General features: G+C 48.4%; 2 protein-coding genes across 4 annotated transcripts; one reads left to right on the plus strand and one right to left on the minus strand.

Moving 5' to 3' along the window:
• The first annotated feature begins 232 nt into the window (after positions 1 to 232).
• ep300a (EP300 lysine acetyltransferase a) lies at positions 233 to 20,920 on the plus strand. Of its 2 annotated transcripts, none has more exons than XM_084039550.1 (31): positions 233 to 762; positions 2,623 to 3,278; positions 4,547 to 4,726; positions 4,949 to 5,279; positions 5,687 to 5,806; positions 6,011 to 6,250; positions 6,667 to 6,772; positions 6,859 to 6,984; positions 7,433 to 7,550; positions 7,754 to 7,895; positions 8,158 to 8,232; positions 8,384 to 8,469; positions 8,721 to 8,873; positions 8,991 to 9,470; positions 10,165 to 10,582; positions 10,661 to 10,779; positions 10,918 to 10,981; positions 11,094 to 11,269; positions 12,195 to 12,283; positions 13,369 to 13,449; positions 13,666 to 13,722; positions 13,816 to 13,893; positions 13,980 to 14,047; positions 14,248 to 14,398; positions 14,558 to 14,704; positions 14,799 to 14,912; positions 15,027 to 15,192; positions 15,278 to 15,445; positions 15,532 to 15,693; positions 15,808 to 16,089; positions 16,682 to 20,920. In XM_084039550.1, exons 1-31 carry the CDS (start codon positions 669 to 671, stop codon positions 19,925 to 19,927), a joined length of 8,493 nt encoding a protein of 2,830 aa, XP_083895676.1. In that variant the 5' UTR covers positions 233 to 668; the 3' UTR covers positions 19,928 to 20,920. The 2 variants fall into 2 exon arrangements, with proteins under 2 accessions (XP_083895676.1, XP_083895677.1); XM_084039551.1 differs by having other exon boundaries at positions 5,687 to 5,800.
• Positions 20,921 to 22,500: 1,580 nt separating this feature from the next.
• cbx7b (chromobox homolog 7b) lies at positions 22,501 to 26,774 on the minus strand. Of its 2 annotated transcripts, XR_014599196.1 has the most exons (7): positions 26,391 to 26,774; positions 26,080 to 26,123; positions 25,937 to 26,002; positions 25,763 to 25,829; positions 25,218 to 25,620; positions 23,194 to 24,813; positions 22,501 to 23,073 (listed from the first exon to the last, which is right to left on the minus strand). XR_014599196.1 is itself a non-coding variant. In XM_084039572.1 (6 exons), exons 1-6 carry the CDS (start codon positions 26,457 to 26,459, stop codon positions 24,608 to 24,610), a joined length of 855 nt encoding a protein of 284 aa, XP_083895698.1. In that variant the 5' UTR covers positions 26,460 to 26,774; the 3' UTR covers positions 22,501 to 24,607. The 2 variants fall into 2 exon arrangements, 1 of the variants encoding a protein (XP_083895698.1); XM_084039572.1 differs by having other exon boundaries at positions 22,501 to 24,813.
• Between the last annotated feature and the right edge of the window lie 204 nt (positions 26,775 to 26,978).

Raw genomic sequence — 26,978 nt, forward strand, 5'->3', positions numbered from 1 at the left:
ACTATCAAACATGTTCCTAACTTTTAAACTAAACCTCACCTAAAAAAAGCAGAAGTTCAGGGTTGCTGCATGGACACTTTTCTTGTTTAATATACACTGAATGAGCATTGTCCTTTAGTACCGTTGCATATGTTTCTGCGTTATATATGTTTTTATTATTATTTGCATCCCCTCATGCTTACCCACCACCACCACCGCCGCCACCAACCATCACTTCGCAGGCAAACAAGCGCCTTCAGCCCGACATTATCTCCATCCAGTCCGCTGGAAAGGAGGTCGAAATGACGGATGCGACCACGGGAGAGAGTGTATGTACCTCCGAGGAGGCCGTGTAAGTTTAGGAGGGGAAGCCTGCGTTGTGTCTCCCTTCTTTTTTACTTTCACCGACCCCCTCCTCCTCCTCCTCCTCCTCCTCCTCCGCTGGCAGAAATTTATAAAGAACAAAAAATCCGCCGAGGGAGGGAGGGGGGTTGATATACGCCGAGGCTGAAATCGAGAGGCGAACCCAGGGAAAGAGGAGTAATTCGCACACGGGACTTTCCCCCTCTTAGTCCCCCAAAAGGAGGGGGAAAAGTCGCAATATTGGCACCGAAAGGGAATGAGCTTCTAAGGGCGTGAAAAACGTCCGCAATTGTGGAGACTTTATATATTTTTATTTCGAAAAAAATATGGCCGAGAACGTTCTGGACTCTGGCCCGCCTTCAGCCAAGAGGCCTAAACTCTCGTCTCCGGCACTTTCCGCCTCCGCCAGCGACGGAAACGGTGAGTATTTCTTCCACGATATCATTTACGGTGTTATTCGTTAAGTCGGCTAAGTTTTCCCGTCGCTTGGATTCACTTAAAAGGGGCTAGAAGACGCGGGATTACTCTTCTGTTTTTGTCGTTAGCTTTTTTTGTTGCTAACGTTAGCTTCCTAGTAGCTCGCATTTTTTTGCTAACAGCCATTTTAGCCGGAGGTTAGCTCTGTTAGCATCGCGGCTAACGCTAGGCTAACTAACCCGAATGCGGCTTCCCCTCAAACGGACCCGTGTTTTCTTTAATGGCTGCATTAACCGGGGCCGATAATAATGATAACATTCTGAATATGAATAATAACATGAATAATAATGGCAATAAAGCTTGTTGCCAAGCCAACTTCGTGGTGAAGTTGTTTATGCTTTTACAGTTGTGCCACATTGACAGGCAGCTACAGAAATCATCTTTTATTAAGTTTTTTAATATAAAAAAAGCTTGACGCGTGCTTTAAAAAGCGGCTGTGCTGCCGCATCATCACTCGGAGCCCCGTTCCCCTCTAAACTAACGTTAGCTGCCGTGTGTGGAGGCTGGCAAACGGCGGGGGACGGCTAGCCGTGGCGGTGGAGACGACTTCGGGGCCCACATGTCCGACTTGATTTGTTTAAAAAATACCATTGTTGGGTTTGTGTTTATCGTGTGTGTGTGTGTGTGTGTGTGTGTGTGTGTGACAGCAGCTGGAATAGTGGCCAGCACAGCGCCATGTCCTGCCATTAAAACCCCCCGCGATATCAAACCAGCGAGGCAAGTTAGCTCCAATCACCAACAAAAAATCACCAAATCATCCGGTTTTTGTTTTTACTACAACAAACAACCGATGTTAGGGGGGCTTGCTAGGGGGGGCTTGCGGTCCCAGTTCGGCTCCAGGTTGTGTGTCTCGGTCCCGGGTCTGCATCTGGACTTTTATACGGTTCAATCATCCAGACGTTGCACACATTTTACCCCTGCATGCTGTATGTGTTGCAGTCAAGACATGGATCTGCACATAAGGGCTGCAAATATATATTATATTATATTATATTATCATCTGAGATTATCTGTCACAGCCATGCATATAGGTTTATAGTTCAGAAGTAAAGGAAATTTAACAAATTAAGAAGATCTGTATGATAAATTGGTTAAAACAAGTTTGCATACTATTTGCTCCGTGCATGAACCTCCAATATGCATGTTTGTAGATGTTTTCCTGCTGATATTAGTTAATTTTAATTTAGCATAGTTTCAATTCATTCACATTAAGTGTGAGAAAATAGCCTAAATTAGATTCCGTACTTTAAGGGGAATTTTAAGGAGGGGGTGTTGTGTTGTTTGATTGGCTGAGCTGTGTGTCATCAGACTCGGTGGATACAGATTGATGTGTGAATGTGCGTCTCCACCAACCTGAGCTCCATTTTGCGTTACTTCTACATTGTCCATCGTCTCCTCGTACAAACCCGTCTGTGCAACATGTTGAATCACCTTTCTGGTCAGCGATTCTCCCTGAGCAGGCCTGTGGGCGTGTGTTTGTTTGCATATATGTTTGTGCGTGCAGCTTGACACACACACACACACGTTCTCCTGGATTTGATCTGAAGTTTACATCAGTGGTTTTGATCGTATGTTATTCATTTCTGATGGGAGAAAATTGTCCGTACACCTCGAAACAGCTTTTTTTATAATGTCAAGCATGCAATTTAATTTTCACCCAGTCATGCTGGAAAAATGAAGGATTACAGCATTTGAACATGGCTCTGGACATTTATTTGTCTTCCTCTCACCTTTCTCCTGCTTTGGCTCCCATGCCATGTGACTCTCTCTGCCTAAACTTTGCATTTCTTCTTCCATTTTTAGATTTTGGCTCGCTGTTTGACTTGGAGCATGACCTCCCCGACGAGCTCATCAGCTCTAATGAACCAGGCCTGGTCAATGGTGGGGATCTCAGCCAGTTGCACACCAGTCTGGGAGGGGGCCCTGCAGGGCTGGGTCCTGGAGGAGGCGGAGGAGGAATGGGACTTGGCCTTGGTGGAGGCCAGGATGCGGTGGCCAAGCACAAACAACTGTCCGAGCTTTTGCGTTCAGGGGCGCCCACCTCGACCCAACAAGGGCACCAAGGAGCCATGGGCAGCCCCGGAGGCCCCAGCGCCATGGGGCAACACTTGGCGAACATGAAGGCGTCCCCCGGCCAGGGGCCTCCACAGATGATGGGGCAGCAGCAGCAGCACCTCTCCCCGCAGCAGCAGGCCACCATGATGCAGCAGCAACAGAATGCTGCAGCTGGAATGATGGGTGGCATGAACAGGGCCATGATGGGTGCACAGCAGAAAGGCAATAACGGACAGCAGCAGTCGGGCATGATTGGGAGCCAGGTGATAAACGGCTCCCCCAGGATGGGTTTTGGGAATCAGGGGATGGGGGGCAACAGCAACCTGTTGGCTGAGACCCTACAACAGCAAGGAGCTGGGGGCCAGGCTGGCATGAGAGGCCAGCAACCTGGAGCCATGAACAAGGTAGGGATACCTTCAATTATAGACATTCACTTATTTGCCTATGTACATGGTTTAACTTTGCATATGCAACATATTAATTCATTTTCAAAATGTTTGGTGGACTTTTTATACACTTAAAAATGCTGTAAATGTGCAAAGTCTGTATTTCAAGTACACACTCAGTGTTGTTCTCCTCGAAGTCATTAGTAGAGCACACCGTATCTCCCAGTTCATGCTCAGAACCTTTACTAATGCACAAAACCGTACTTTTGAAACAGAAAATTGGACTTATTGTGGCAGGCGTAGTTATATCATTTATTAAAGGCATCATTACTTGCATTTCATCCTATTACTCAGTTTAGTTGATAACGGCACATTTTTGTGCATGGTTGATTATAGATACAGATCTTATGTTTATGTGCAAAACATTTTCACAAATTGTATCAAGCTTGAGTTTTTTCCTTTAAACTTCAGCTACTTTTCTGCAGGCTCTAGTTTTTGCTCTCCACCCTGAAAGATATACTTATTTTCTATAAAACCAGAAAGTAGTGCTTTGGGCTCATGAATATATCTTATGTATTTTAACAACCATGAGCGACGCACAGCACGCTTATGCTCGCTCTGCTTGTGAGATTGACAGTTCCAGTGACAGTAATGTTGTTTTTGCTGTGGCAAGCTGCTGCTGCTGCCCTTAATGAATGTGGTGGAAACACTGATGTTAGCCATCGAGATCAGAAGCAGGGAGAGGGTTCCCAGGTTAGGTATGGGGAGGAATGAAAAGTGCCGTAGACCCTCTGAAGGCAACGAGAAGAGGAAAAGACTGTTGAGGAATAAATCTGTGAACCAAATTGAACGAAGTCCTTCAATGTGTATACATGTCAGATTGCTGTTAAGTTTTAGTTTGCATGGGTTTTAATGAATATGTTTAATTATTTAATTCCACATTACTTGGTGCTGTAACCTGGTTAACTGTTTTATAAACACAGTACAGGGTAACGTAGTTGTTCTAAAGCAGTAGAAAGCACACGTAGGAGAAACATGCTCTTCTGGGGGTCGAAAACGTTGGCTTTGATGGAGGTCATGGTGTGAAGTAATGTGGTCCTTGTCATTTAACAGCTCGGATTTGAGATCTTGGGGAGACACGGGACAAAATAAAAACATGATGTAATCACTGATGAGTGCAATGTGGTCACAAACAGTTAACTGTCATCATAGTTTTGCTTGATGTTTCCTACGTCGCTCTTTTCTATTCTTCATCTCTTCTCACTTTTGCCTTTTTTTACTCCTAGATGGGGATGATGGGGAACCCAGGGGGCCCCTTTGGAGGTCCATATGCAGGGCAGGGGAGTCAAGGGCTGGGAGGTGCAGGGCTGGGCCCTCAGCTCCAGAACAAAGGTCCCATGGCCAACAGCCTGGCCCAGTTCAACGTGGATAAGAAGAACCAGCCCATGCAGGGAATGGCTACCATGGTAGTTCATTAAATACACTCTTAAAATGTTTGTGTCAGATCCATAATGAGTTGTACTATATAATCCTTTCTGCGTTCATTTCCTCCCTCCTACATTTATCTCACCTCACTCACCTCTAAATGAAACGCCGCCTCCTCTCCCCTCTACTCCCCGTCTCCTTCTGCCTTCTTTTCTGTTTATTTACTGCCTGTGTCTCATCCACGTGTCCACTTCACTTACCAGGGCTCCCAGCAGTCACAAACGGGTGTGGGCGGTCCCTCTGGTGCACCTGTGGGAGGAGCCCCAGGGATGGTGCCCAACGCTCAGGCAGGTCTGGGCGGTCCAGGTACCCAGGTTTCTGCAGCAGCGGCTGCAGCCGGAGCGCCACCCACAGCCGACCCTGAGAAGCGCAAGCTAATCCAGCAGCAACTGGTGCTCCTGCTTCATGCACACAAGTGCCAGCGGCGGGAGCAGGCCAACGGGGAGGTCCGGCAGTGCAACCTGCCCCACTGCCGCACCATGAAGAACGTCCTCAACCACATGACTCACTGCCAGGCTGGCAAGTCCTGTCAGGGTGAGTGGAAGCAACGCGGCATGCTCCTGCACTCAACAGATAGTAGCCGTTATTTTATGGTTTTATATCAATAACTGCATGCTAAGGGATGAGGTTCGGTGTTGACACTGATTTTGAATTCTGAGGTTGACGAGCAAAGAGACCACACTGTTTTACACTACAACGAAGATTTATATGTCACCCAATGCAAAAGATGAAGGAGGCAATAGACAATACTTGTTGTATATTTCTACTTTTACACTAAAATAATATAAAGATACGGCATTAGGTTCACGATGTAACGGCAGGTGTCTCTAATTTTAATCTTTTTTCCCATGACTTCACTTGGTATCATTCCTGTTCTCCTGCCTCTCTCCCCTCCCTAACATTTGTTTCCTGACTCTTCCCGTCTTTCTGCCCGTCCTCAGTTCCTCACTGTGCATCATCGAGGCAGATCATCTCCCATTGGAAGAACTGCACGCGACACGACTGTCCTGTCTGCCTGCCACTGAAGAATGCAGGAGACAAGAGGAACCCCCAGTGTGAGTGTCTGTATCTGACCAAGCATCGTTATACACCCTTCACACTGCACAGTATTCCTTAATGATCCATCATTGTTATATAAACATAATCTATCTATGAGTTTTGCAGCCACAGGGTTTTCTTATGCTGAGTTTTTTTTGAATATGTATATATTGTGTGAAGAAGACGGGATGCATTATTAACACTCTCCTGTCCTGGTGTCCTCACAGCTCTTCTCAGTGCGGCGGCTGCAGGTCTGAGCAGCTCTCTCGGGGCCGTATCTGGTGGCCAAACAAGTACTCCCAACCTCAACCCGCCGAGCCAGATCGACCCCAGCTCCATAGAAAGAGCCTACGCAGCCCTGGGCCTCACGTACCAGGGCAACCAGATCCAGACCCAGCCTACCCAGCCCAATATGTCCAACCAAGGCCTGCAAGGCCAGGCTGGCATGAGACCGCTGAACCAAATGGGTGAGTTAACACTGCACACAGACATACTCCCTCCTATTTCCATAGCCCAAACAACAAATGTATTATTATTATTATTATTATTATATAGAATATTATATCCAGGGTTCGTACAGGTGCTGCATGGAAATGCACCTTGAAGTGCTTGAAAAGTGCTTGAATTTGACTTTGGAGAAGGTGTAGGAACCCTGTGCATAATGAGTTGGATGCTTTAAGTTGACTTGTGTAGTCATGTATTGCCAGAAGGAGCTGACTAGAGGGCTCCAGGTAAAACAGCCCAGTAGATGACGTCTGATCAACACCTCAAGAATATGCTGTTGATGCCATTGAGCTTGAATGCATTACAAAGTGCATGTCCAAGAGCAACGTGTATAAATAGGGAACACAAACGTCTTATGTCCCGTCCTTTCCATGTGTAGGTGCGAATCCTATGGGAGTCAACGGAGGCGTGGGGTCTTCCCCTCAGAGCCAACAAGCCAGCCTGCTGCAGGATACCATGATGCACCTCAATGTGAACAGCCAAGGGTGAGAAGGAACCCAGGCTCACACACACACATCTGTGTTTTTTAAATAAGTTTATCATTAAAACGATGCCCTCCTATCTCTCCCAGTCTGATGAATGATTCCGGAGGGCTCGGCTCGATGCCCACAGCAGGCCCTCCCTCTTCCTCCGGCATGAGGAAAAGCTGGCACGAGGACATCACACAGGACCTACGAAACCACTTGGTACACAAACTGTAAGTATTCAAGAGGAGGGTTTAAGCAGAATCTTGTATTTCCAACAATATGCATATTGTATGACTGAGAAAGTTATGTATATGTCTGCTTGGATTTAAAAAAAGCTCCGTTAAGCTGGCTGACCTCTACGTAACTTCAAGTTACATTATAAGCGCTGGTGGAGAGACGAAGTCTTACAAGAACAGTAAATGTCCTCCTCTTCAGTGGGAACTCATGGGCCTGCTGACAGCTGTATTAAAAAAAGAAAGCTGACTACAGATAACGTTAACCACGATGAACTCACACTCACTGGGTAGAGCCTCTCAGTAGTAGAGCCGCTAGCACAGGTTAGCACACGCTTAAAGAGACTCAAAGACGACATTGTGTTGAAGCAATACTTTGACATTTACATTTTGCAACTCCTTTCCTCCCTCCTCTTCCCTTCTTTGTTTGTCCTCCCACCCACAGGGTTCAGGCCATCTTTCCCACTCCTGATCCTGCTGCTCTCAAGGACCGGCGAATGGAGAACCTGGTGGCCTATGCCAGAAAAGTTGAGGGAGACATGTATGAGTCGGCCAACAATAGAGTAAGTCGATGTGTCAGCAAAGAAGGGAGGGAGAGACTGCTGGGAAGTTTGCCTGTCATTTAGCAGCTGTAGCCACATGTTCTGTCTCAAAAGTAAAAATCTGGAATTAGATAACCGCTTCCTGTTTGTAAAACTAACATGTCAACGTTCCCGTAGTTGTTGGAGGGTCCTCGTAAAGTAATTATTCTACCCTTCTTATACAGGCTGAGTACTATCACCTGCTAGCGGAGAAGATCTATAAGATCCAGAAGGAGCTGGAGGAGAAGAGACGGACCCGGCTCCAGAAGCAGGGTCTGGGTATCGGACCTGCCAGCATGGGTCCGTCCCCCGCTGGCCTGCCTCCAAGTGAGTGGACATGCAGCACAGATAGGTCTGGATGAGCTGACGTCACGTCGGACTGCACAGGAAGGATTATTTCATCTAGGACTTTCTGGCATTGTTTTATATCTGTTTTTTAAGTGTTATGTTTTTGTTGTCATAAAGGACAGTGATGGAATGATGGGCAGCAAAGGGTCACAGGCCGGACTTGAACCCTGCTTGGTTAGGGCATTTCACCTCTAACCCCCTCTTAGCTTGATTTGCTGAATCCGCTGTCTCTGTTTTACAGACGGTCCCCTCCCCGACCCATCCATGGTGCGACCGGCCGGACCCAATCAGATGGTCAACAGAATGCAAGGCCCAGGTAAAGTACCAACCGGGGCAACCGGGACACATGATTTAAATGTTTATGGTGTTGCACCACATGTGAAACGTCACACATTTACACAACGACATGGAACCTGCATATGTAGAAAATGTGATGTTCGGTATCATAACTGTCTGATTTTTCTCAGGCATGAATCAGTTCAATCAGATGGGAATGCAGTCTATGGGCCAGAGGTCCACACCCCCCCTCCCCTTAGGAGCATCTGGCAACCAGGTCAGTCCTGAAGAGGCTCCTTGTATCTCGTATAGCTTGATTTAATGTGCCCATAATCACATTTAGAAATGCAGTGTGTCTGTTCACACAGTGGCTACCAGAGTGTATTGTTGGAATGTTTTCACAGAATCATGCATATGAAATAGTTCTACAATTTTTACAAGCTGGACGACAAAAATGCAACTTAAACCAGTCCATAAGGGTTTGTAAAACCTGTTTAAAACCCTGCCCATCCCCGTTGATGCCTCTAGATGGGAATGGTCGGACCCAGGATGGGGCAGCCGAATGTCAACCAGCTGCAGAACCAGTATCTGTCCCAGGGACAGTTCCCTGGATCAGGACCAGGTGTTGGACCAGCTCAGCCTGGGATGGCCCAACCTGGAGCGCAGGCAGGCATGGCACAGGTGAGCTGGCCTAAAGTTATTTTCCTGTTAGTCAGACATTAATGGAAGGTGTGTGTGTGGGGGATGTGTTTGACCAAACATTTAACTGTATCTTTAACTGACCCCTTCTATCCTCAGACGCAGATGGGCACGCCTCCCTCTCTTCCAGTTGCTAGTCCTCTAGCACAGCCAGGTTCAGCTGGTGGACCCAGTGGGGTCTCCTCAGTGGGGCCCATGGGTCCTCAGAGCCTGGGTGGCGGTGGTCCCAACTCGTCTGTCGGAGCCCCTCCTTCCTCAATGACTCCACCCAACACAAACCAGCAACCCAACTCCATCCCCCATTTGGCAGCCATGCGTGGCTCGCCCTCCCCCGCTCACAGCCGATCTCCTACTCCTCACCAGACGCCCCCCAGACTAGCCGGGTCCCAGACCCCACAACCGCACACCCCCAACGCACCGCCACAGCTGGGTCCACCTTCAGCCCCTCAGCTCAGTCAGGGCCCCGGCTCCAACAAGCCCCTCCAGCAGCACATGGGCTCCTCTGGTTCCACCACTCCATCTCACCCTGGAATGGCCTCCAGCTCCACGCCACACGGTCCTCAGCTGCCTCGGACTCCGGTCAGTGGGATTTCATCCTTTACATGTTTACACTTAGACGTTCAGATCACAGGGTCCGTACGGGTGCTGGAAATCCTTGAAAACACATTTAGTGTGGTGTTTTCAAGGTCTGAAAAGTGCTTGGATTTAGACTAAAGGTCTTGAAATGTGTGTTGTATGTGATGACATCTATGATAGAACAGAGAAAAGAAGATCTCCATATCTGAGGGACTGAAAACAGCGTTTTCTGACATTTCTTTATGAAAAATGACTTTTGGTGATGAACAGATGATGAAAATAGTTGGTGATTATATTTCTGTGGATCTGTTAGTGGAATTAGTTTTCCTTTCATTTATGGTCCTTCTGTAAAAAGCTGTCTCCAAACATCATGTTGGTTGTTTAGAGGACAATAACATCTCATTTAATGTGATGAACAAGTGACAGAATAAGTAGACTGAATACTGACCATTGGATTGGCTCAAATATGGAGTTTACCACAGCTGGAAGGGGCTGGAAAAGCATGGAGATGCACCTGGAAGTGCTTGGAAAGTGCTTGAATTTGACTTTGGAGAAGGTGTAGGAACCCTGGGTTTGTCCCATGCTTTACTGTTGAGCTGCTCAAAGGTTGACCTTCATCTTATCAGAGTAGAGTCATGCCTCACGGTGTCGTATTCACTATTTCCGTGCACCTGAGTTTGTTGCTTTGTCTCCATAGTTGTCCCAGAAGGGCTCATTCCAAGTGGACAATCAAGCCATGACTCCAGCCTCCGTCAGCAGCCTGGACACTTCCTCGCAGCAGCCGCAGTCCAACGCCTCAACCACTAACGTCGACCCCAAGATGGAGATCAAGCAGCAGGACGAGGAGGACGAGAGCGATACCGGCAGCTGCTCCAAAGGAGGGAAGCTCGGCAACATCAAAACGGAGGAAAAGCCCGTCAAGTTGGAGCTGAAGAAGGAGGAGTGTTCTGGAGAGGGAGGTAAAGGTGCTTCCATGGATACGACGTCGTCGTCATCGACGACGATGCAGCCGGTGAGCGTCAAGATGGAAGACAGGAAACCGGAGGTGAAGAAGGAGAAGGAGGAAGAGGACACGTCTGACTCGGCATCACAGCAGGCCCCAGTAAAAAAGAAGAGTAAGGAGGACTTTCAAACATCTCCATATAATCCACAGGTGTAAAATGGAATCATGTCTGACCTCTGTTTCATTCTAGTCTTCAAACCAGAGGAGCTTCGTCAGGCCCTGATGCCGACACTCGAATCTCTCTACAGACAAGATCCCGAGTCTCTGCCTTTCAGAATGCCTGTAGACCCACAACTGCTGTGCATACCTGTACGTACCCGTCTTCCTCCTGGTATACACTACTCACAAACAGTCCTAGTAGTGGCTTTTCTGCTAGCAATAAATATGTCCTTAGAGGAAGCGGTTTCCTTGTATCTTGATAAACTCGAGCCCCTTGTGTTGTTGCAGGACTACTTTGATATTGTGAAGACCCCCATGGACCTATCTACCATCAAACGAAAGCTTGACACAGGTTGGTGCTTGCTTCTTCATATGACACTGGTTTTATTTGATTTGACACCACATGAGGATTTGAAAGGAATAGGAAATCCTCCATCGAGTGCTTTGTGTGTTTGTGGTTGTAGGTCAGTATCAGGATCCTTGGCAGTACGTGGATGACATCTGGCTGATGTTCAACAACGCCTGGTTGTACAACCGCAAAACATCCAGAGTCTACAAGTACTGCTCCAAGCTGGCGGAGGTGTTTGAGCAGGAGATCGATCCCGTCATGCAGAGCCTCGGCTACTGTTGTGGGAGGAAGGTGAGACCGGATGGCTGGCTTCATGTCTACATGGAGCTGAGCTGTAAGATGCATGTTTAGTGAGGGGGCAGCGTTGTTGTGAAAATCAAGGAGGAAAGTCTTGAAGTAAAGATGCTCACGGTCTGATAATTATAAGAGTTGATATTTATATACAGTCCGTACTTCATAGAGGTACAGGCTGTTTTCCTGGTTTTAAAACCATCTCCAGGAGTTTTTGTTAACCCTTCCTATAAGATATAGAGTGACGGTACGTTGAGCACGTGTCTGGAGAAGCTGGTGTATCCGAGTACGTTTCAGATGGTGAAATTAACTCCTATCTGAAAATGGAAGCAGTGAAGTGGGTTCACAGCTAAATTTGGCCTTGGGCATACCGACGCCATATCACATTACAGCTCTCGTTAGACTCTGCTATTTTTGGGTTTTGCAGACAAATAACAAAAGTGATTGGCTCTTTTTATGAGCGACTGACTGAAGGGTTTCTTCTGACAATGAGACGGAGCGTCACAGGAGATGGATTAACTTTAAAAAAACAGACGGCAGCTCCTTTTCTTTTTTACAACGGGAATGTCCAGCTCACACAACAGGATGTACTTTGTCCTCATATTCTTTTAGTATTGTTTCATCACATGATTTGCAGTGTTCATATCCATTCAATGCTTGCGGCAGTTACGATAACGTATTACAATCCCGTTATAACCCAGTTCTAATTCAAGTCCATAAAGGATTTCCATTCATTATACAGGAACGTTTAAAGGTAACATGAAATTACAGTTAAGTGGGCCTGACTGGTTAAAAACGGGTTTCCAGCAGCTTCCTGTTATCACATCAAGACAAACACACGTTTATTTGAATTGTACCACTTTTCATATGGTGTGTTACCATTGTGATGAATATTAATTGTTGTCCTTTGTGTTCTCGTCCATAGCTGGAGTTCTCTCCTCAGACGCTGTGCTGCTACGGGAAGCAGCTGTGCACTATTCCCCGAGATGCTGCTTACTTCAGCTACCAGAACAGGTATGGTGGGAGTGGATGTCATAAAGGGTGGAGGGATGGTTTTAGTTAAAACAGGAAGGGATTATAAGTACAACAAGAGATTATTTAACTTAATTCTACCAAGTTAGACTGAGTGTTTGTATCAAAGTGTTCATCTGATTAATTTTGTTTCCCCAAACGCTTCCCTTCACTTCACGTTCCCTGTTTTTATACCTTCACGTGGTGCCTAAAGCACTGGCATTTTAACAGTCGGTCGATCTCCTCACATTCTTTAAGTTGTCATTTATCTAATCTAGAAATCAAACCTCAGTGCAGAAATGTTTGAAAAGCATTTGTAGACGAAAGGCGACACACACGAAGCATTGAACATACATGCGATTTGTGCTTTTTGCATTAAATATATGGGCATTTTACTTTAGGAACATTTTATGAACAATGCAAACACGTTTTGTTGCTCTCTTTCAAGCTGGTGGTCCGTTCCTTTCAGATTTCCACACCTTTTTAAGTTCTTCCCGTCTGTTCTGCACACAAACATGAGAACCTTCCTGGGATGTGAAAGGACCGACTTTAAAATGAGCTGCTTGAATGAATACCCAGCTGAGCAGTTGTCTTGTGCCTATTCGTTCATCGTCTGTATTGCGTCCTGTGTCGAGCTGCTGTCGATCCCGCTGCTCCTGCTGTTAGCTGCGATGATTGTTGTTGTTGCTCATCCTCTCATGTCTAATTTTGCTAATCTGTGCTTTGCCTCGGCTCTCTGCTGTGTTGTCTTGGATGTTTGTCCCGTCTCCCGTCTCCATTCCACCTGTCTGTCTGTCCCCCCCCTGCTGTGATATCATCATTGGCTTGCTTTTGCCTTGAACAACCATGCACATCCCAACAAAACCCATCCCCCTCATCCACCCCTCAAAAATCATGGCTGGCTGTGTGTGATGACGACTTCCTGCTGTCCTGCGCTCCCACTTCCTGCTTGCCCACGCTTGTGGCACTTCCTGCCTTGCCCATGTCCTGTACCACTTGGTGACTGCGCCCCCCCTGTGCGCTGTCTGTGATTGACTGTGCTGCGGGGAATGGTGTAGTTCACCAAAATTTGGGCTTGTTGCTGACAGGTACCACTTCTGTGAGAAGTGTTTCAACGAGATCCAGGGGGAGACGGTTTCCCTGGGCGACGACCCCACCCAGCCACAGACGTGAGTCCGAGTCCGTTCAGTAACCAGCTAGTTAAAATGTTTGATGGGTGCTCGTCTTCCAACCACAAAAAAAACAACCTTAAATCATATCTCACACTTACAACTACTCTGAGATTTTGTTTTCTGGATCATCCAAGTCACCATCAGCCCTTCTGCATTCTGACGGCTCCCTCCTGTTGTTCTACATATCGTCATACTCCCTCTTAATCATTTCAGGTCGATAAACAAAGAACAGTTTGAGAAGAAGAAGAATGACACACTGGACCCTGAACTGTAAGTTTACTGCTCAGCCAAATGTCAACATTAGCATTTTGTGGTGGAAGAGATTTAAACCGAAGAGTCTAATCTTCATCTCCGTGCGTTCAGGCTCGTTGAATGTCTGGACTGCGGCCGAAGGATGCATCAGATCTGTGTCTTGCATCACGATACGATCTGGCCGTCGGGGTAAGCAGACACTTGTTTTTATTATTATTATTATTATTTTTTTTTTTATGTGATTAAACTGACTCAACCCTTTTCTTTTTTCATAGTTTTGTATGCGATGGCTGCTTAAAAAAGACTAACAAGACGAGGAAAGAGAACAAGTATTCTGCCAAAAGTAAGTAACGATGCTACTTTTATCCCGCTGTTTTGTTTTATGCTTGGTTCACCCCTCATTTCACTGTCAGTTGAGGCTGTTGTCACATTAATCCCATGTCGTCATCATTACAGACTCAATGTCACGAGTTATACGTATACAGAGATGAGACGGACCTGTTGTTTTAGCAGCTAACTAATGAACGATGCTCCGTCACACAGGGTTGCCCCAGACGAAGCTGGGCTGTTACCTGGAGCTGAGGGTGAATGACTTCCTGAAGCGTCAGAGCCACACGGAGGCCGGAGAAGTCTCCATCCGCGTCGTCCACGTCTCTGACAAAGTGGTGGAGGTCAAACCCGGCATGAAGTCCAGGTAGGAGGACACGCTGAAGAGGCTGCTTCATTGTTCTGATTACAAACCGACTACATGATCATCTGTTATCCTCCATCAGGAAACAAGGCTGCTATACTTAACTGAATTTTATGTAAACGTGGAAGCCATTTCTAAGATGTTTTGTGTTTGTGTCTACAGATTTGTGGACAGCGGAGAGATGTCGGAGTCGTTCCCATACAGGACAAAAGCCCTTTTTGCGTTTGAGGACATCGACGGAGCGGACGTCTGCTTCTTCGGGATGCACGTTCAGGAGTATGGATCCGACTGTCCTCAGCCCAACCAGAGGTAAAGACGTCGTGGGAAGTCTTTCCACTTGGAAATGGGATGGTTGTGAATGCGTTTCAGCTCTTGTGATGTATGAATATGTCTTCCCTCTCAGGCGAGTATACATCTCCTACCTGGACAGTGTTCACTTCTTCCGGCCTCGCGGTCTCAGGACGGCAGTCTACCATGAAGTCCTCATCGGCTACTTGGAATATGTCAGGAAGTTGGGGTGAGAGAAGCACTTCATTTATTTTGGTCACGAGTATGCATTCTTATCCCAAAGCTCGTTTTAGTCTGCATATATTAATTCTGCTTATGGAGTAAAGACCTGTGTCGTCCACAGCTACACCACTGGACACATCTGGGCCTGCCCACCGAGCGAAGGGGACGACTACATCTTCCACTGTCACCCTGCAGACCAGAAGATCCCAAAGCCCAAACGCCTACAGGAGTGGTACAAGAAGATGTTGGACAAAGCCGTGGCAGAGAGGATCGTGCACGATTTCAAGGTAGGCATTTTTATACATGAGAGAAGCTGATGCGAATGACATCCATGGAAAACTACTAACTTTATTTCCAATTCACCCCCAATAGGATGTCTTCAAGCAGGCGACAGAGGATCGGTTGACCAGTGCCAAGGAGTTGCCTTACTTTGAGGGTGACTTTTGGCCCAATGTGTTGGAGGAGAGCATCAAAGAGCTGGAGCAGGAGGAGGAGGAGAGGAAAAGAGAGGAGAACAGCACTTCCAATGAGAGTATTGATGTAAGAACGCTACGCTCTTTTGTTAGGTGAAATCAACTGAGCTTATTGATCAGGAGATCTCTGATATCCCCTCTTTTTTTGAGCAGGATACAAAAGGTGACAGTAAAAATGCAAAGAAGAAGAACAACAAGAAGACGAGTAAGAACAAGAGCAGCCTGAGCCGAGCCAATAAGAAGAAGCCGGGCATGCCCAACGTCTCCAACGACCTTTCACAGAAACTCTATGCCACCATGGAAAAACACAAAGAGGTAGGAAACCAGAAATAACATGAATACTCTGCATCTTATCACTGAAGCACAGCTACATTGGTTTTAAAAGATTCCCCCGTCCCTCATCTTTTTCTGCCTTATTTCTTGCCCCAGGTTTTCTTTGTCATCCGGCTGATTGCAGCACCCATGGCGAATGCCTTGCCCCCCATCCAAGACCCGGATCCCCTCATGGCCTGTGACCTCATGGACGGCCGCGATGCTTTCCTGACGTTGGCCCGGGACAAACATCTGGAGTTCAGTTCGCTACGGAGGTCCATGTGGAGCTCCATGTGCATGTTGGTGGAGCTGCATAACCAAAGCCAGGACCGCTTCGTCTACACCTGCAATGAGTGCAAGCACCACGTGGAGACTCGCTTCCACTGCACCGTCTGTGAGGTGAGCTGGGAGAAGTGTCATGGAATTACTTATGTTAATCTGATAGCTGCTACATATCACAACCAGGGTTGGTACGGTGCTGGAAATCCTTGAATTTTAGTATGGTTTGACTTTTGATGATGAACAGATGATGAAAATAGTTGGTGATTATATTTCTGTGGATCTGTTAGTGGAATTAGTTTTCCTTTCATTTGTGGTCCTTCTGTAAAAAGCTGTCTCCAAACATCATGTTGGTTGTTTAGAGGACAATAACATCTCATTTAATGTGATGAACAAGTGACAGAATAAGTAGACTGAATACTGACCATTGGATTGATACAAAGATGGAGTTTACCACGGACCACATTGAAGTGCTATACTATACTATATTCCAGCTACTTGTATCATACAATCATCACATTCATGCAGAGCTCCGAAACAACATTACAGCTGGAAGGGAGGATGCGTTGGCAGTAGATCCTTGTTAGTTAATAGTTTCCCACAGTTGGAAAGGGCTGGAAAAGCATGGAAATGCACCTTGAAATGCTTGAAAAGTGCTTGAATTTGGAACCCTGCACATCTGAACAACTGTCATTCATGTCATCCCTCACAGGATTACGACCTCTGCATCACATGCTACAACACTAAGGGCCACGTGCACAAGATGGAGAAGTTAGGCCTGGGTCTGGACGACGAGAGCAGCAACCAGGCTGCAGCAACCACGCAGAGCCCCGGAGACTCGCGGCGCCTCAGCATCCAGCGCTGCATCCAGTCCCTCGTCCACGCCTGCCAGTGTCGAAACGCCAACTGCTCGCTGCCTTCCTGCCAGAAGATGAAGCGCGTCGTTCAGCACACGAAGAGCTGCAAGAGGAAAACCAACGGTGGCTGCCCCATCTGCAAGCAGCTCATCGCGCTGTGCTGCTACCACGCTAAGCACTGTCAGGAGAACAAGTGCCCCGTTCCCTTCTGTCTGAACATCAAGCACAAGCTCCGGCAGCAGCAGCTGCAGCACCGGCTCCAGCAGGCCCAGATGCTCCGCAGGAGGATGGCCAGCATGCAGCGAGTGGGCCAGCCGCCTCCTGGAGGAGCTCCGGGGGGCAACGGCCTGCCTTCTCCGGGGGCCAACAACGGAGCCACGGGTCCGTGCACCCCGACGTCCGTGGGCACGCAGCCTCCCACCCCTCAGACGCCCACGCAGGTGAACATGCCGGCACTTCCTCAGCAGCAAGGAGTCGGCATGGGGATGGGGGGGATGGGAACCCCAGGCCCGCAGCAGCAGGTCCAGCAGCCAGGCGGCACCATGCCTCCTCAGCACCATCTCCATCAGTTTCAGCAAGTGGGTGTAGGCGGGATGATGAACTCTCCGCAGCAGCAGCAGATGGCAGCTCAGCAGCTCCAGCAGCAGCAGCAGCCTCCCAGTGTTCAGCAGCAGCACCCTGGCAGTTTGCCTCCATACAACCCCAGACCACCTGGGGCTTCTCCTCTCCACCAGCCCCATGGCAAACCTGGCCTGGGTCCAGCCACTCCACCTCAGCAGCCCAACCAGAGCCAGGGGCCCATGTCTGTCCAAGGCCAGCAACAAGGCCCCCCTCTGGCCGCTGTGGAGACGGCCCTGAAAATCCAGCGTCTTGCAGAGACCCAGAGGCAGATGGCTCAGGTCCAGGCTCAAGCCCAGATACGTGGCCTGGGACAGGGGGGTATGCTGCCCCAACATCCGCACCACCAGAACACCCAGGCTCAGATGGGCATGCCCCACATTGGGGCCCAGGGCATGCCCCCCCAGGCCCAGGGCGTTGTTGGCAGGACTATGTTAGACCCACAGCAACAGGGGATGCTAGCAGGAATGCAGCAGGGCGGCCCTCAGTCGCAGCTGCCTCCCCAAGTCCAGCAGCAGCTACAGCAAGTCCAGCAGGGCGGCGGCGGGCAGCTTCAGCAAGCAAACCAGCAGTGGGGCGCCGGCGGACCAGCCATGAACCCGCAGCAGAGGCCCGGCATGATGGGTCACATGGCACCGCAGCAGCAGCCGGCCGTCGCTCAGCAACAGCAGCAGGCGATGAGCCAGCAGCAGCCGCAACCAGGGAGCCGCGGGCTGATGCAGGTGATGCAGGGTGTATCAGGGGGGCCGGCAGGGGCCCCTAACTCAATAGCAGCTGCAGCAGCGTCGGGAAATCTGCCCCAGGCTGCACTGCAAGACCTCCTCAGAACACTGCGCTCCCCCAGCTCGCCGCTCCAACAGCAGCAGGTCCTCAACATCCTCCGGTCCAACCCCACCCTGATGGCCGCTTTCATCAGGCAGAGAGCGGCCAGATATCAAGGGGGTCAGGGGGGGCCTGGAGGAGCAGGAGGGCCTCCACCAGTGGGCCCTGGGGGGGTGAGGTTCCAGGGGGCTGCTGGAGGACTGCCCGGTGTAGGAGGGCCCAACCAGCTGGCTAACATTGATGGACAACAGCAGGTTAACGTGAACCAGGCCGGCCAGCCGGGCATGAACATGGCTCAGGGGGCAGCAGGGGGGGGCAACATGCCCACCATGGCTCAGCTTCAGCAGCTGCAGCAGCAGCAGCAGCAGCAACAGCAGCAGCAACAGCAGCAGCAGCAGCGCCCAATGTTGCCTGGGAATCTACAGCAACAGCAAATGGCTGCATTACAACAACAACAGCAGCAGCAGCAGCAACAACAACAACAGCAACAACAACCGCAACAGGGAGCAATGCAAGCAGGGCAACAAGGCAACATTACCAATATGACTCCACAGTTCAGAGAGCTGTTGATGAGAAGACACCTGCAGCAGCAACAGCAACGCCAACAACAACAACAACAACAGCAGCAGCAGCAGCAACAGCAGCAACAACAGATGGGAAACCACGGGCAGTTCCAGCAGCAGCAGCCAGGCCAGCAGGGTTTCATGCAGCCGGGCCAGGGCCAGCCAGGCATCGCCCCCTCATCCCAGCCCCAGCCTGGGGGTGGTGGTGTAGGGGGGCCCCAGCAGCAGCAGGGGGGACCACAGCTAGGCCAGCAGCAAGGCTACCCCAACTCCATGTCACAAGTAGCTGCAGCGCTGCAGCAACGGCTCCACCATCAGATGCAGATACAGCAGCAGCAGCAACAGCAGCAGCAGCAGCAGCAGAATTCAATGGGCGGGCTGCAAGGACCAGACGGAGGGCCTGGTGGAGGCACTGGAGGACCAGGAGGGCCTCCGCTCCAGCCGGGACAAGGAGGGCCAGGGCCAGGGCAGCAAGGTGGTGTAGGTGGAGGGGGCGGCGGACCCCCACAGACGTCCCAGGGTATGCTCCACCAGAACATCCATCAGAGGCTCCTGCAGCAGCAGCATCTCGGCGGGGGCTCCCCAGCCCAGCACAGCAGTCCCATGAGTCCCCAGCAGCAGATGGCCCAGTCCCCCCACCCCCACCTCCAAGGACAGGGAGGCCTCGGTCCAACGGGGTCGCTCAGCAGTCAGGTCCGGTCCCCTCAGCCCTCGCCGAGGCCGCAGTCGCAGCCGCCGCACTCCAGCCCGTCCCCACGCATGCAGCCCTCCTCGCAGCCGCAGCCCTCGCCCCATCGCATCTCCCCACAGACCCAGACCGGCTCGCCCCACCCGGGCCACCTCGGCCAACACCACCCCAGCATGGCCCCGCCCCAGCAGCCGCCCCAGCAGCAGCAGCAGCCGGGGAGCTCTGGGGACCCGGGGCAGTTCACCTCAGACCAGAACTCCATCATGTCCCAGTTGAGTGGGATGACGGGGATGCATGCGGGGCCGGGGGGGCAGTCGGACATGTTGGGGGGGAACAACAACAACAGCAGCAGCAACAACAACCAGGAGCTGGGAACGAACATGAACCACAACAGTCTGGACCTGATGTAGCCTCGGCTCCATCCCGTCTCCGTGCTCTGATCAGTCGCCCCCAAAAACCACAAACTGCCCCGAGGAGGGCAAAGCGGGCGACTGCTTGGGCTTTTAGAAGTTTTTATTTTTTATTTAAATATTTTTGTGATGTATAAATAAGAACTAAAGCTTCCTTCCTATGGGAGATGCAACATAAATCTTAGAAGTCAATAAATGAATAAATTAAAAACAATGGTAAGTTATTGCTGTTAATATATATCTATATATTTTTGCCAATTGTGTACAAAAAGGTGGAAGGGCAGTGTTTCAGGTTGAAAATATTTCTTCCTTAGTCTATGACACAATATTTTTGGGGACTGAGAATTTTGCCTTTTTATGAATATTTTTAAGATTTTAAATGTGGCTAAAAATTAAAGTGAGTTTACACAATGTAACTTTTTTATTGTTTGTTTTCCTCCTCAAATACCCAGTCATAATGTATCTATTTTGCAGAGTAAGTATATTTTATTTCTTTTTCCCTCCGTGGATCATAACACAAGCATCAACATATCTTCTGCTACAGGAATCTTTTTCTGGACAGTTTTCACAGCAATGTACATTTTACAGCGACTGCAACAATTCAAATATATAGACTTTATTTTATGATAGGAGGGAGGGAGGGTGCGTTCAAATGCAGTTTGGTTTTTTTGACGGGTTTCCTAGTTTTGTTTGTTTGGGTTTATCGGTTGGAATCAAACCTCGGCAGTGTTCGGGGGAGCGGGGTGAGATTAAATCTTTGCACCCATGGGCCTCCTCCTCCTCCTCCTCCTCCAGTTCTCCTATGAATGTGCACATCCCCCCCCCCCCCCCCCCCCAGATGGAGGGATGAACTGTTGAAGTCCGATAATCTCGCTGTTAGAGGCGCGTTTCAAGCTTTCAGGCCGTTATGGATAAAGTTGTACATATATTAAAACCTCCTTTATGAACTGTGACCGAGAGGTTGATAAAATCCTAAAATCCTGCCTGCCCCCCCCCCCCCCCCCCCCCTCATCCTCATCACTGCCCCCCAACAAAGATTTAATCAATGTTAGTAATGTACAAAGTAAGAAATGGTGACTTAGATACTGTTTTTGTAATGAAAGAAGTGAAAGATGTAAAAAAAAAAGAAAAAAAAAAAAAAGGTAACTGTACATACTTGAAAACGAGCAGAGAAGTTCTGCTTCTTGTTTCCCTCTTGTTTGATTGGATATTTGCTGTATCTGTAAAAAACACAACTACAGAGTACTCCTGAGCTACTGTACAGTATTGAGATTCTTTTCTAAAAGGTACAGTTTGGGGTGTAGTCGGTCACAAGCACCAATGCGCCTTCTTCTGTGTATTTTTGACAAGGTTTTTTGGGGGGGGGGGGGGGTGATGCAACGAGTCACACACCTGAACGATCTCAGAAACGTAGATCTGCACGAAGTAGAGCCGAGGTTGGTTAGAGGTGTGATCTGAAGAGTTTAAATTTGGTAATTTAGCTTTTTATGGAGAGGGACTGAAGACTCAATATTCACAACGCTCACTATTTTTCTGAAAAGGTTGGGCTTGTATGGGTGGGGGGGGGGGGGGGGGCGCATCAGAACCAGGTGGCAATATATCGAGACTTATTTTATAAGAAAAACAAGGAAAAACTGTCTTTTATATATAGATATATTATTTAATTTTATTTTTTTGGAAATAAAACTTGAAGCTACAGGAATTATTAGATAAAAACATGTTTTGTTTTGTATTAAAGATGTTATGGTGATGCAAAAAGACACTGCAGACAGTCATTCAGTTTGCCGGGGGGGGGGGGGGGGCGGGGGGGTATATTGTACCATCCTTTTTCAGAAATGTTTCTTGTACATGAATATAGTTGTAAACATACTGAATCACTGTACAAACTGATGGCAACTGAACAAATAGTTTTGTTTGAATCATTTCTCCTCGACGAGACTGGAAATACGACTATTTAAATATTTGTTAGTATTCAAATGAATCTCTGACCACTTTTTTGTTCCTCTTGTTAACAATTTTGGTGCTTGCTGAGAGAAAGCAAAAAATAACTATTGCTCCATTTTCATTAGTTTCTTTTTTTAAGTTATTTTGGTGGTCTGATTGTTTTTTTTTGTTTTTTTTTGCCAATAAATTAATTGTACAATAAAGTATGTTTGTACCATTGGAAAAAATACTCAAATTGTTGCCTCATTTTTCATTTTAATGACAGATATTTTCTGCAGGTGAATAAATAACTATTTTACTGAAAAAACAAATCAGAGCACAAAAATGGAAAAGTAGGTCTGAGCATTTTAACTGTAAAATGTTAAAAAAGGTTCTGGCCTCATAATCCAGTGATCAGTTTGTTTCCATCCATGTAAATCTATATATAATCTATATTAATATCATATTATATTAATATATAATCTATATTAATATAATAGTATATTAATATAAATACATATAAAGGGACTGTATGAATGATCGCAGTGAGGAGAAGCATTTAATGTCAGAATGAGTATTTGTATATCAGTAAACACAGTTTTACATCCACTGACTGGAAACGGGTGTATTGGTAATCAATAACCAACTGATCAAAATGATTAAACAACATTTATTCTGCATTACTATAGAAATATTCTCTACAGCTGGAGGCTAATGTGCAGGTTCACATCACGATAAAGTGCAAAGGTTCTTCGGCGGACGGACGGAAGCAGCACAAGCAACCCACGTGGGGCGTCGTCATGGTGACGTCACGGTGACGTCATCACCACATCATCGCCGGTCATCACCAACCGCATATAAAAATCTATCTGTTCTCGGTCATCTGAGTGACAAATACATACGGAATAAATATACATCTTCATCTTCAGCTCAATGTAGAAAAATACCCACTCTTTATAGCGTGTGTGTGTGTGTGTCTGTGTGTGTGTGTCTGTGTGTGTCTGTGTGTGTGTGTGTGTGTGTGTGTGTGTGTGTCTGTCTGTGTGTGTGTGTGTGTGTGTGTGTGTGTGTGAAGGAGAGAGAGAGACATTAGCCCTAAAAGCTTCACAGACAAAAACAACATGATGCACAGGCACTTCCTTCCCTGCAGCTTCGTCGTCACGCCGACACATTTTGAAATCCCCAGACTCTGACTCATCAACACCCATCAACCAATGGGACGCCTCGCTGACCAACGGGACACCTCGCTGACCAACGGGACACCTCGCTGACCAACGGGACGCCTCGCTGACCAACGGGACACCTCGCTGACCAATGGGACGCCTCGCTGACCAACGGGACACCTCGCTGACCAATGGGACGCCTCGCTGACCAACGGGACGCCCCTGTGGGAGATCCCAGGAGGGTCAGACCAACTGTGTGATATCGGTGATTTTAAAGCTCACATCAGTCTTTGAGTTAGTTAATGATTAATCAATGATTTCATGATTATTTATTGATCAGGGGGCTGGATCGGCCAGTGTAAACACCATGCTGACTACTAATTGCATATATTGATTATATTTGATCTGATAGACCTCCAGGGGGAGACTGCTTTGTTGGCTTGTTGCTTCCAAAGGTCAAGAAGTCAACGTTTCCATGACGACTGAGCCAAAGCAATAATGGAAAGCTCCAGAAAAAAAGCTACGAAACGGATTTGTTTGCTACACAGAACTGTTGAAGTCGTGATTGGAGGCTGGAGAAAAGGGGGAGGGGCACTTCCAAAACATACTTGGCAGGTGATTGGCTGAACCGTCTGTCAATCAAACTTGCTGAGGCCGTCGTTCTTTTGCTTTTCTACAGATTGTCTCTCGTCTTCCTCCCTCCTTGGTGGTGCATTCAAGTGTCTCTGGGAATCAGCAGCCAATCCAGACTGTTTTCACCTCATGGAGAGATTCACATTTAACAGGATCTCTGAGGATCCGGGGATCTCAGAGGATCCGGGGATCTCAGCGTGACCAGGAAGAAGCTGCTGCTTTGAGGCCTCTGCTCTCATATAAAGGGATTATCTCTTCAGTTCTTCGTCCCTGAGCGATCACGTTTCTATGAAGCAGCTGAATATCTACATGAACGTCTCAAACACATGAACGTGAGATACGTGGAAGCTAAGAAATCAATACATGAAGGTTTTCATCATTACCCTGTCAGCCAATAAGGATGGATGTACAGTAAATACAGTGCAGTTCATCCTCTCATCTGGCTTCATCGTGTGTCGGGATGAAGAGGGGAAATAGACTGGAAGAGAACCCAGACTGACCTCTGAGCAGTTAGGGTTCAGTTGTCGTTCATGGATGTAGAATCAGAGTGTCGTCTCCATGGTGACGTTGGAGTCGGTGTCGTCTGTAACCACTAACTCAACCGTCTCCTCTCACCAGTTAGATGACTAATATCTCATACCAGGGATTTTCTTTCACACTGGAACCTTCCCCGTGCTGTTTTTCTCTTTACCGGCTTATTTATACAAGTTTCCCCGTTTCGTGTAGTGGTTGCTATGGTTACTTGTTTTTTCCACCTTACGCTGTCGTTATGAGGTCATGGAAATTCAGCTTTCTAGTCAGTGAAAGTCAGGGAATTTGACGTGTCATCCAAGGCCACCTCGTCGAAGGTGAATCTCTCATCACGAATCTATGTAAAGAACAATGTGTCCGTGCATGGAAACGTACCACCCCTCACACACCGGAATCAAACCTCGCTCTGCCCCCCCGCCCACCTCTGACATCACACCTCCATGCACCAGTCTCTGAAGAAGCCTTTGGCCACCCTGGACTCTCTGAACGTCACCGTGAGGGCGTTGAGGGTGACGTCCGTGACGGTGACGTCTGTGATGGTGACCTCCCCCGGGCCGACGCCGGGCCTCCACGCGCCGTCCGGCTTCTCCGGCGCCGCCACCTCGTCGTCCGGGGCAACGGCGGTCCTCTCCTTCCCTGAGTGAGACAGGAAGACGGAGGGAGGAGATGGAGTCAGATATTATTATTACTATTATTAACGGCAGATATTTGGAGCGTCTCATTCTGTCGTTACTTTGGGAAGAAGTCTCACCTTCAAACATAGTTTAATTAACTTTAATAAAATGGACTTTAATACTGTACTCGTAACATTATTCATTTATTAAAAATTCATATCCACTCAGTCAAACCCTCAAGCAAATCGATGTCATACTGTCGAACAGACTGGAGATCTGATTGGCTGTCGCTTTACGATCACATGACACACATTGAAACACATTTACATACATTTCTTGTTCCTCATGAAGGACGACGCTTCCTGTTTCAGGTAAAGTTCAGGTAAACTGGGTCGTCATGGTGATGAAACCCACTGACACACTTACCATCTAAAGTGCCTACGCTCTTCTCCGTCGTCTCCTCCCTCTCCTCTTCACTCTCCTCCTCCTCCTCCTCTTCCTCCTCCTCCTCCTCATCATCCTCTTCCTCCTCCTCCTCATCATCCTCCTCCTCCTCCTTCCCCGAGCATTCCCAGTCCTCTTGTGTGGGACTCGCAGAGTCTGAATCAAGGCACGTCAACTGTGACCTCCTGGGTCTACTTTCTCGATGTGGGAGCTGCCGGGTCTTGTAGGCCGGGTCGTCATAGGCCGGGTCCTCGTAGGCCGGGTCCTCGTAGGCCGGGTCCTCATCCTCGGAGAGCAGCGAGCGCGTCAGCGAGAGGCGGCGGCGTGGCGGCGGCGGGTCCGGAGGCTTGTGAGCGCTGCGGAGGTCCATCGTGTAGACGGCATCCTGAATCCAGAACCGTCATCATAATTATTATTATTATTATTGTTATTATTATTATTATTATAGAGCCAGCCAGGCCGGAGCATGAGAATGAGTTGTATAAAAGTATAGAAACAGAAAATGTTCCGTGAACTCCGAGCGTTACCTTCAGGACGAGTCTTTTGGATTTGGGTCCTTTCCTCCGGTGGCCCACATTCCTCTCCTTCTGCTCCCTGAAACCCAATCACACCCAATCACACGTTAAAGTAGGGCAGCAGATCACGGAGCGCCTCCACACAGACAACCACATCCAGGATCCGGATCTGGACCAGGTACTTACTTCTCCTCGTAGACCTGAACCAGGCGCTGGTCCAGGATGTGTTCCTCAGGCTCCCATGTGCTGTACCTGCATGATATTATTATTATATGTTTGATAGTAGTACCATGAAGTAATAATACTTTGTTTCTACTTTACATACTTACTTTGGAGGCCAGCCTTTCCACTTCAACAGATACTCCACATTCCCCTGTAGACATGACATCACACACCTGTCACATGTGACGTCACGGTTCAGACTTTAAACATCACATTCTGAGGAGGGGGAGGGGGGGGGACCATATGCTAACTTAGACCCGAACCCAGTTAGCAAACCCAACATGACGTCACTGCTTCGGCCCATGCAGCCAGCACAGTGACAACACTCTCCACGTTACGTTGAAGGCCACGCCCCCTTTTAAACTCAACCTGTCACACTTCCACGCGCCCCCAGAGCCCCCCAATGACAACAGATTACCTTCCTCACTCTCTTCTTCACGATCGACTCCACCGCGAACACTTGCTCTCCGATCGCTGACAGCTCCATCTCTGTAGCAGCCTCCTCCTCCTCCTCCTCCTCCTCCTCCTCCGCCGAGCCGAGCTAACGTTCGCGGGCTACGACAGCCTGCTTCCTCGCGCCGCTTCCCTCCTGTTGGCCTCGCGCGGGGTTTCAGGACCCCCCCCCTCCCCGGTGCACGCGGAGACCACTTCCTCCGGCCGGACCTCCTCGCGCGACCAGTGACTTTACAAAATCTGCGACACATCTGCACCCCGTCTCGCGCGCACCCGTCTCCGAGAGCGGCGCGCGCTCGCGACCTTTTTTGTAAACAACGAGTCCGCGGTGCGCGCGCAGCCCGCCGGTGGTTCGAGCAGGTAAAATAAAGAGATGAAACGATACTACGAGGTCAGAAGTATTATTAAAATGACACAAGTGTTATTAAATATTGATGACACGCATGCGTACATGACAACGGGATTTAAAAAAAAATCTGCTTCAGAAATGTGAATAATTCTATAATATAATTAATTAGGTTTAAAGGAGAAAGCAATCTTATATATAACAATA

Source organism: Eutrigla gurnardus (assembly GCF_963514095.1).
Source record: "Eutrigla gurnardus genome assembly, chromosome: 22".
NCBI classification, from domain to species: Eukaryota; Metazoa; Chordata; class Actinopteri; order Perciformes; family Triglidae; genus Eutrigla; species Eutrigla gurnardus.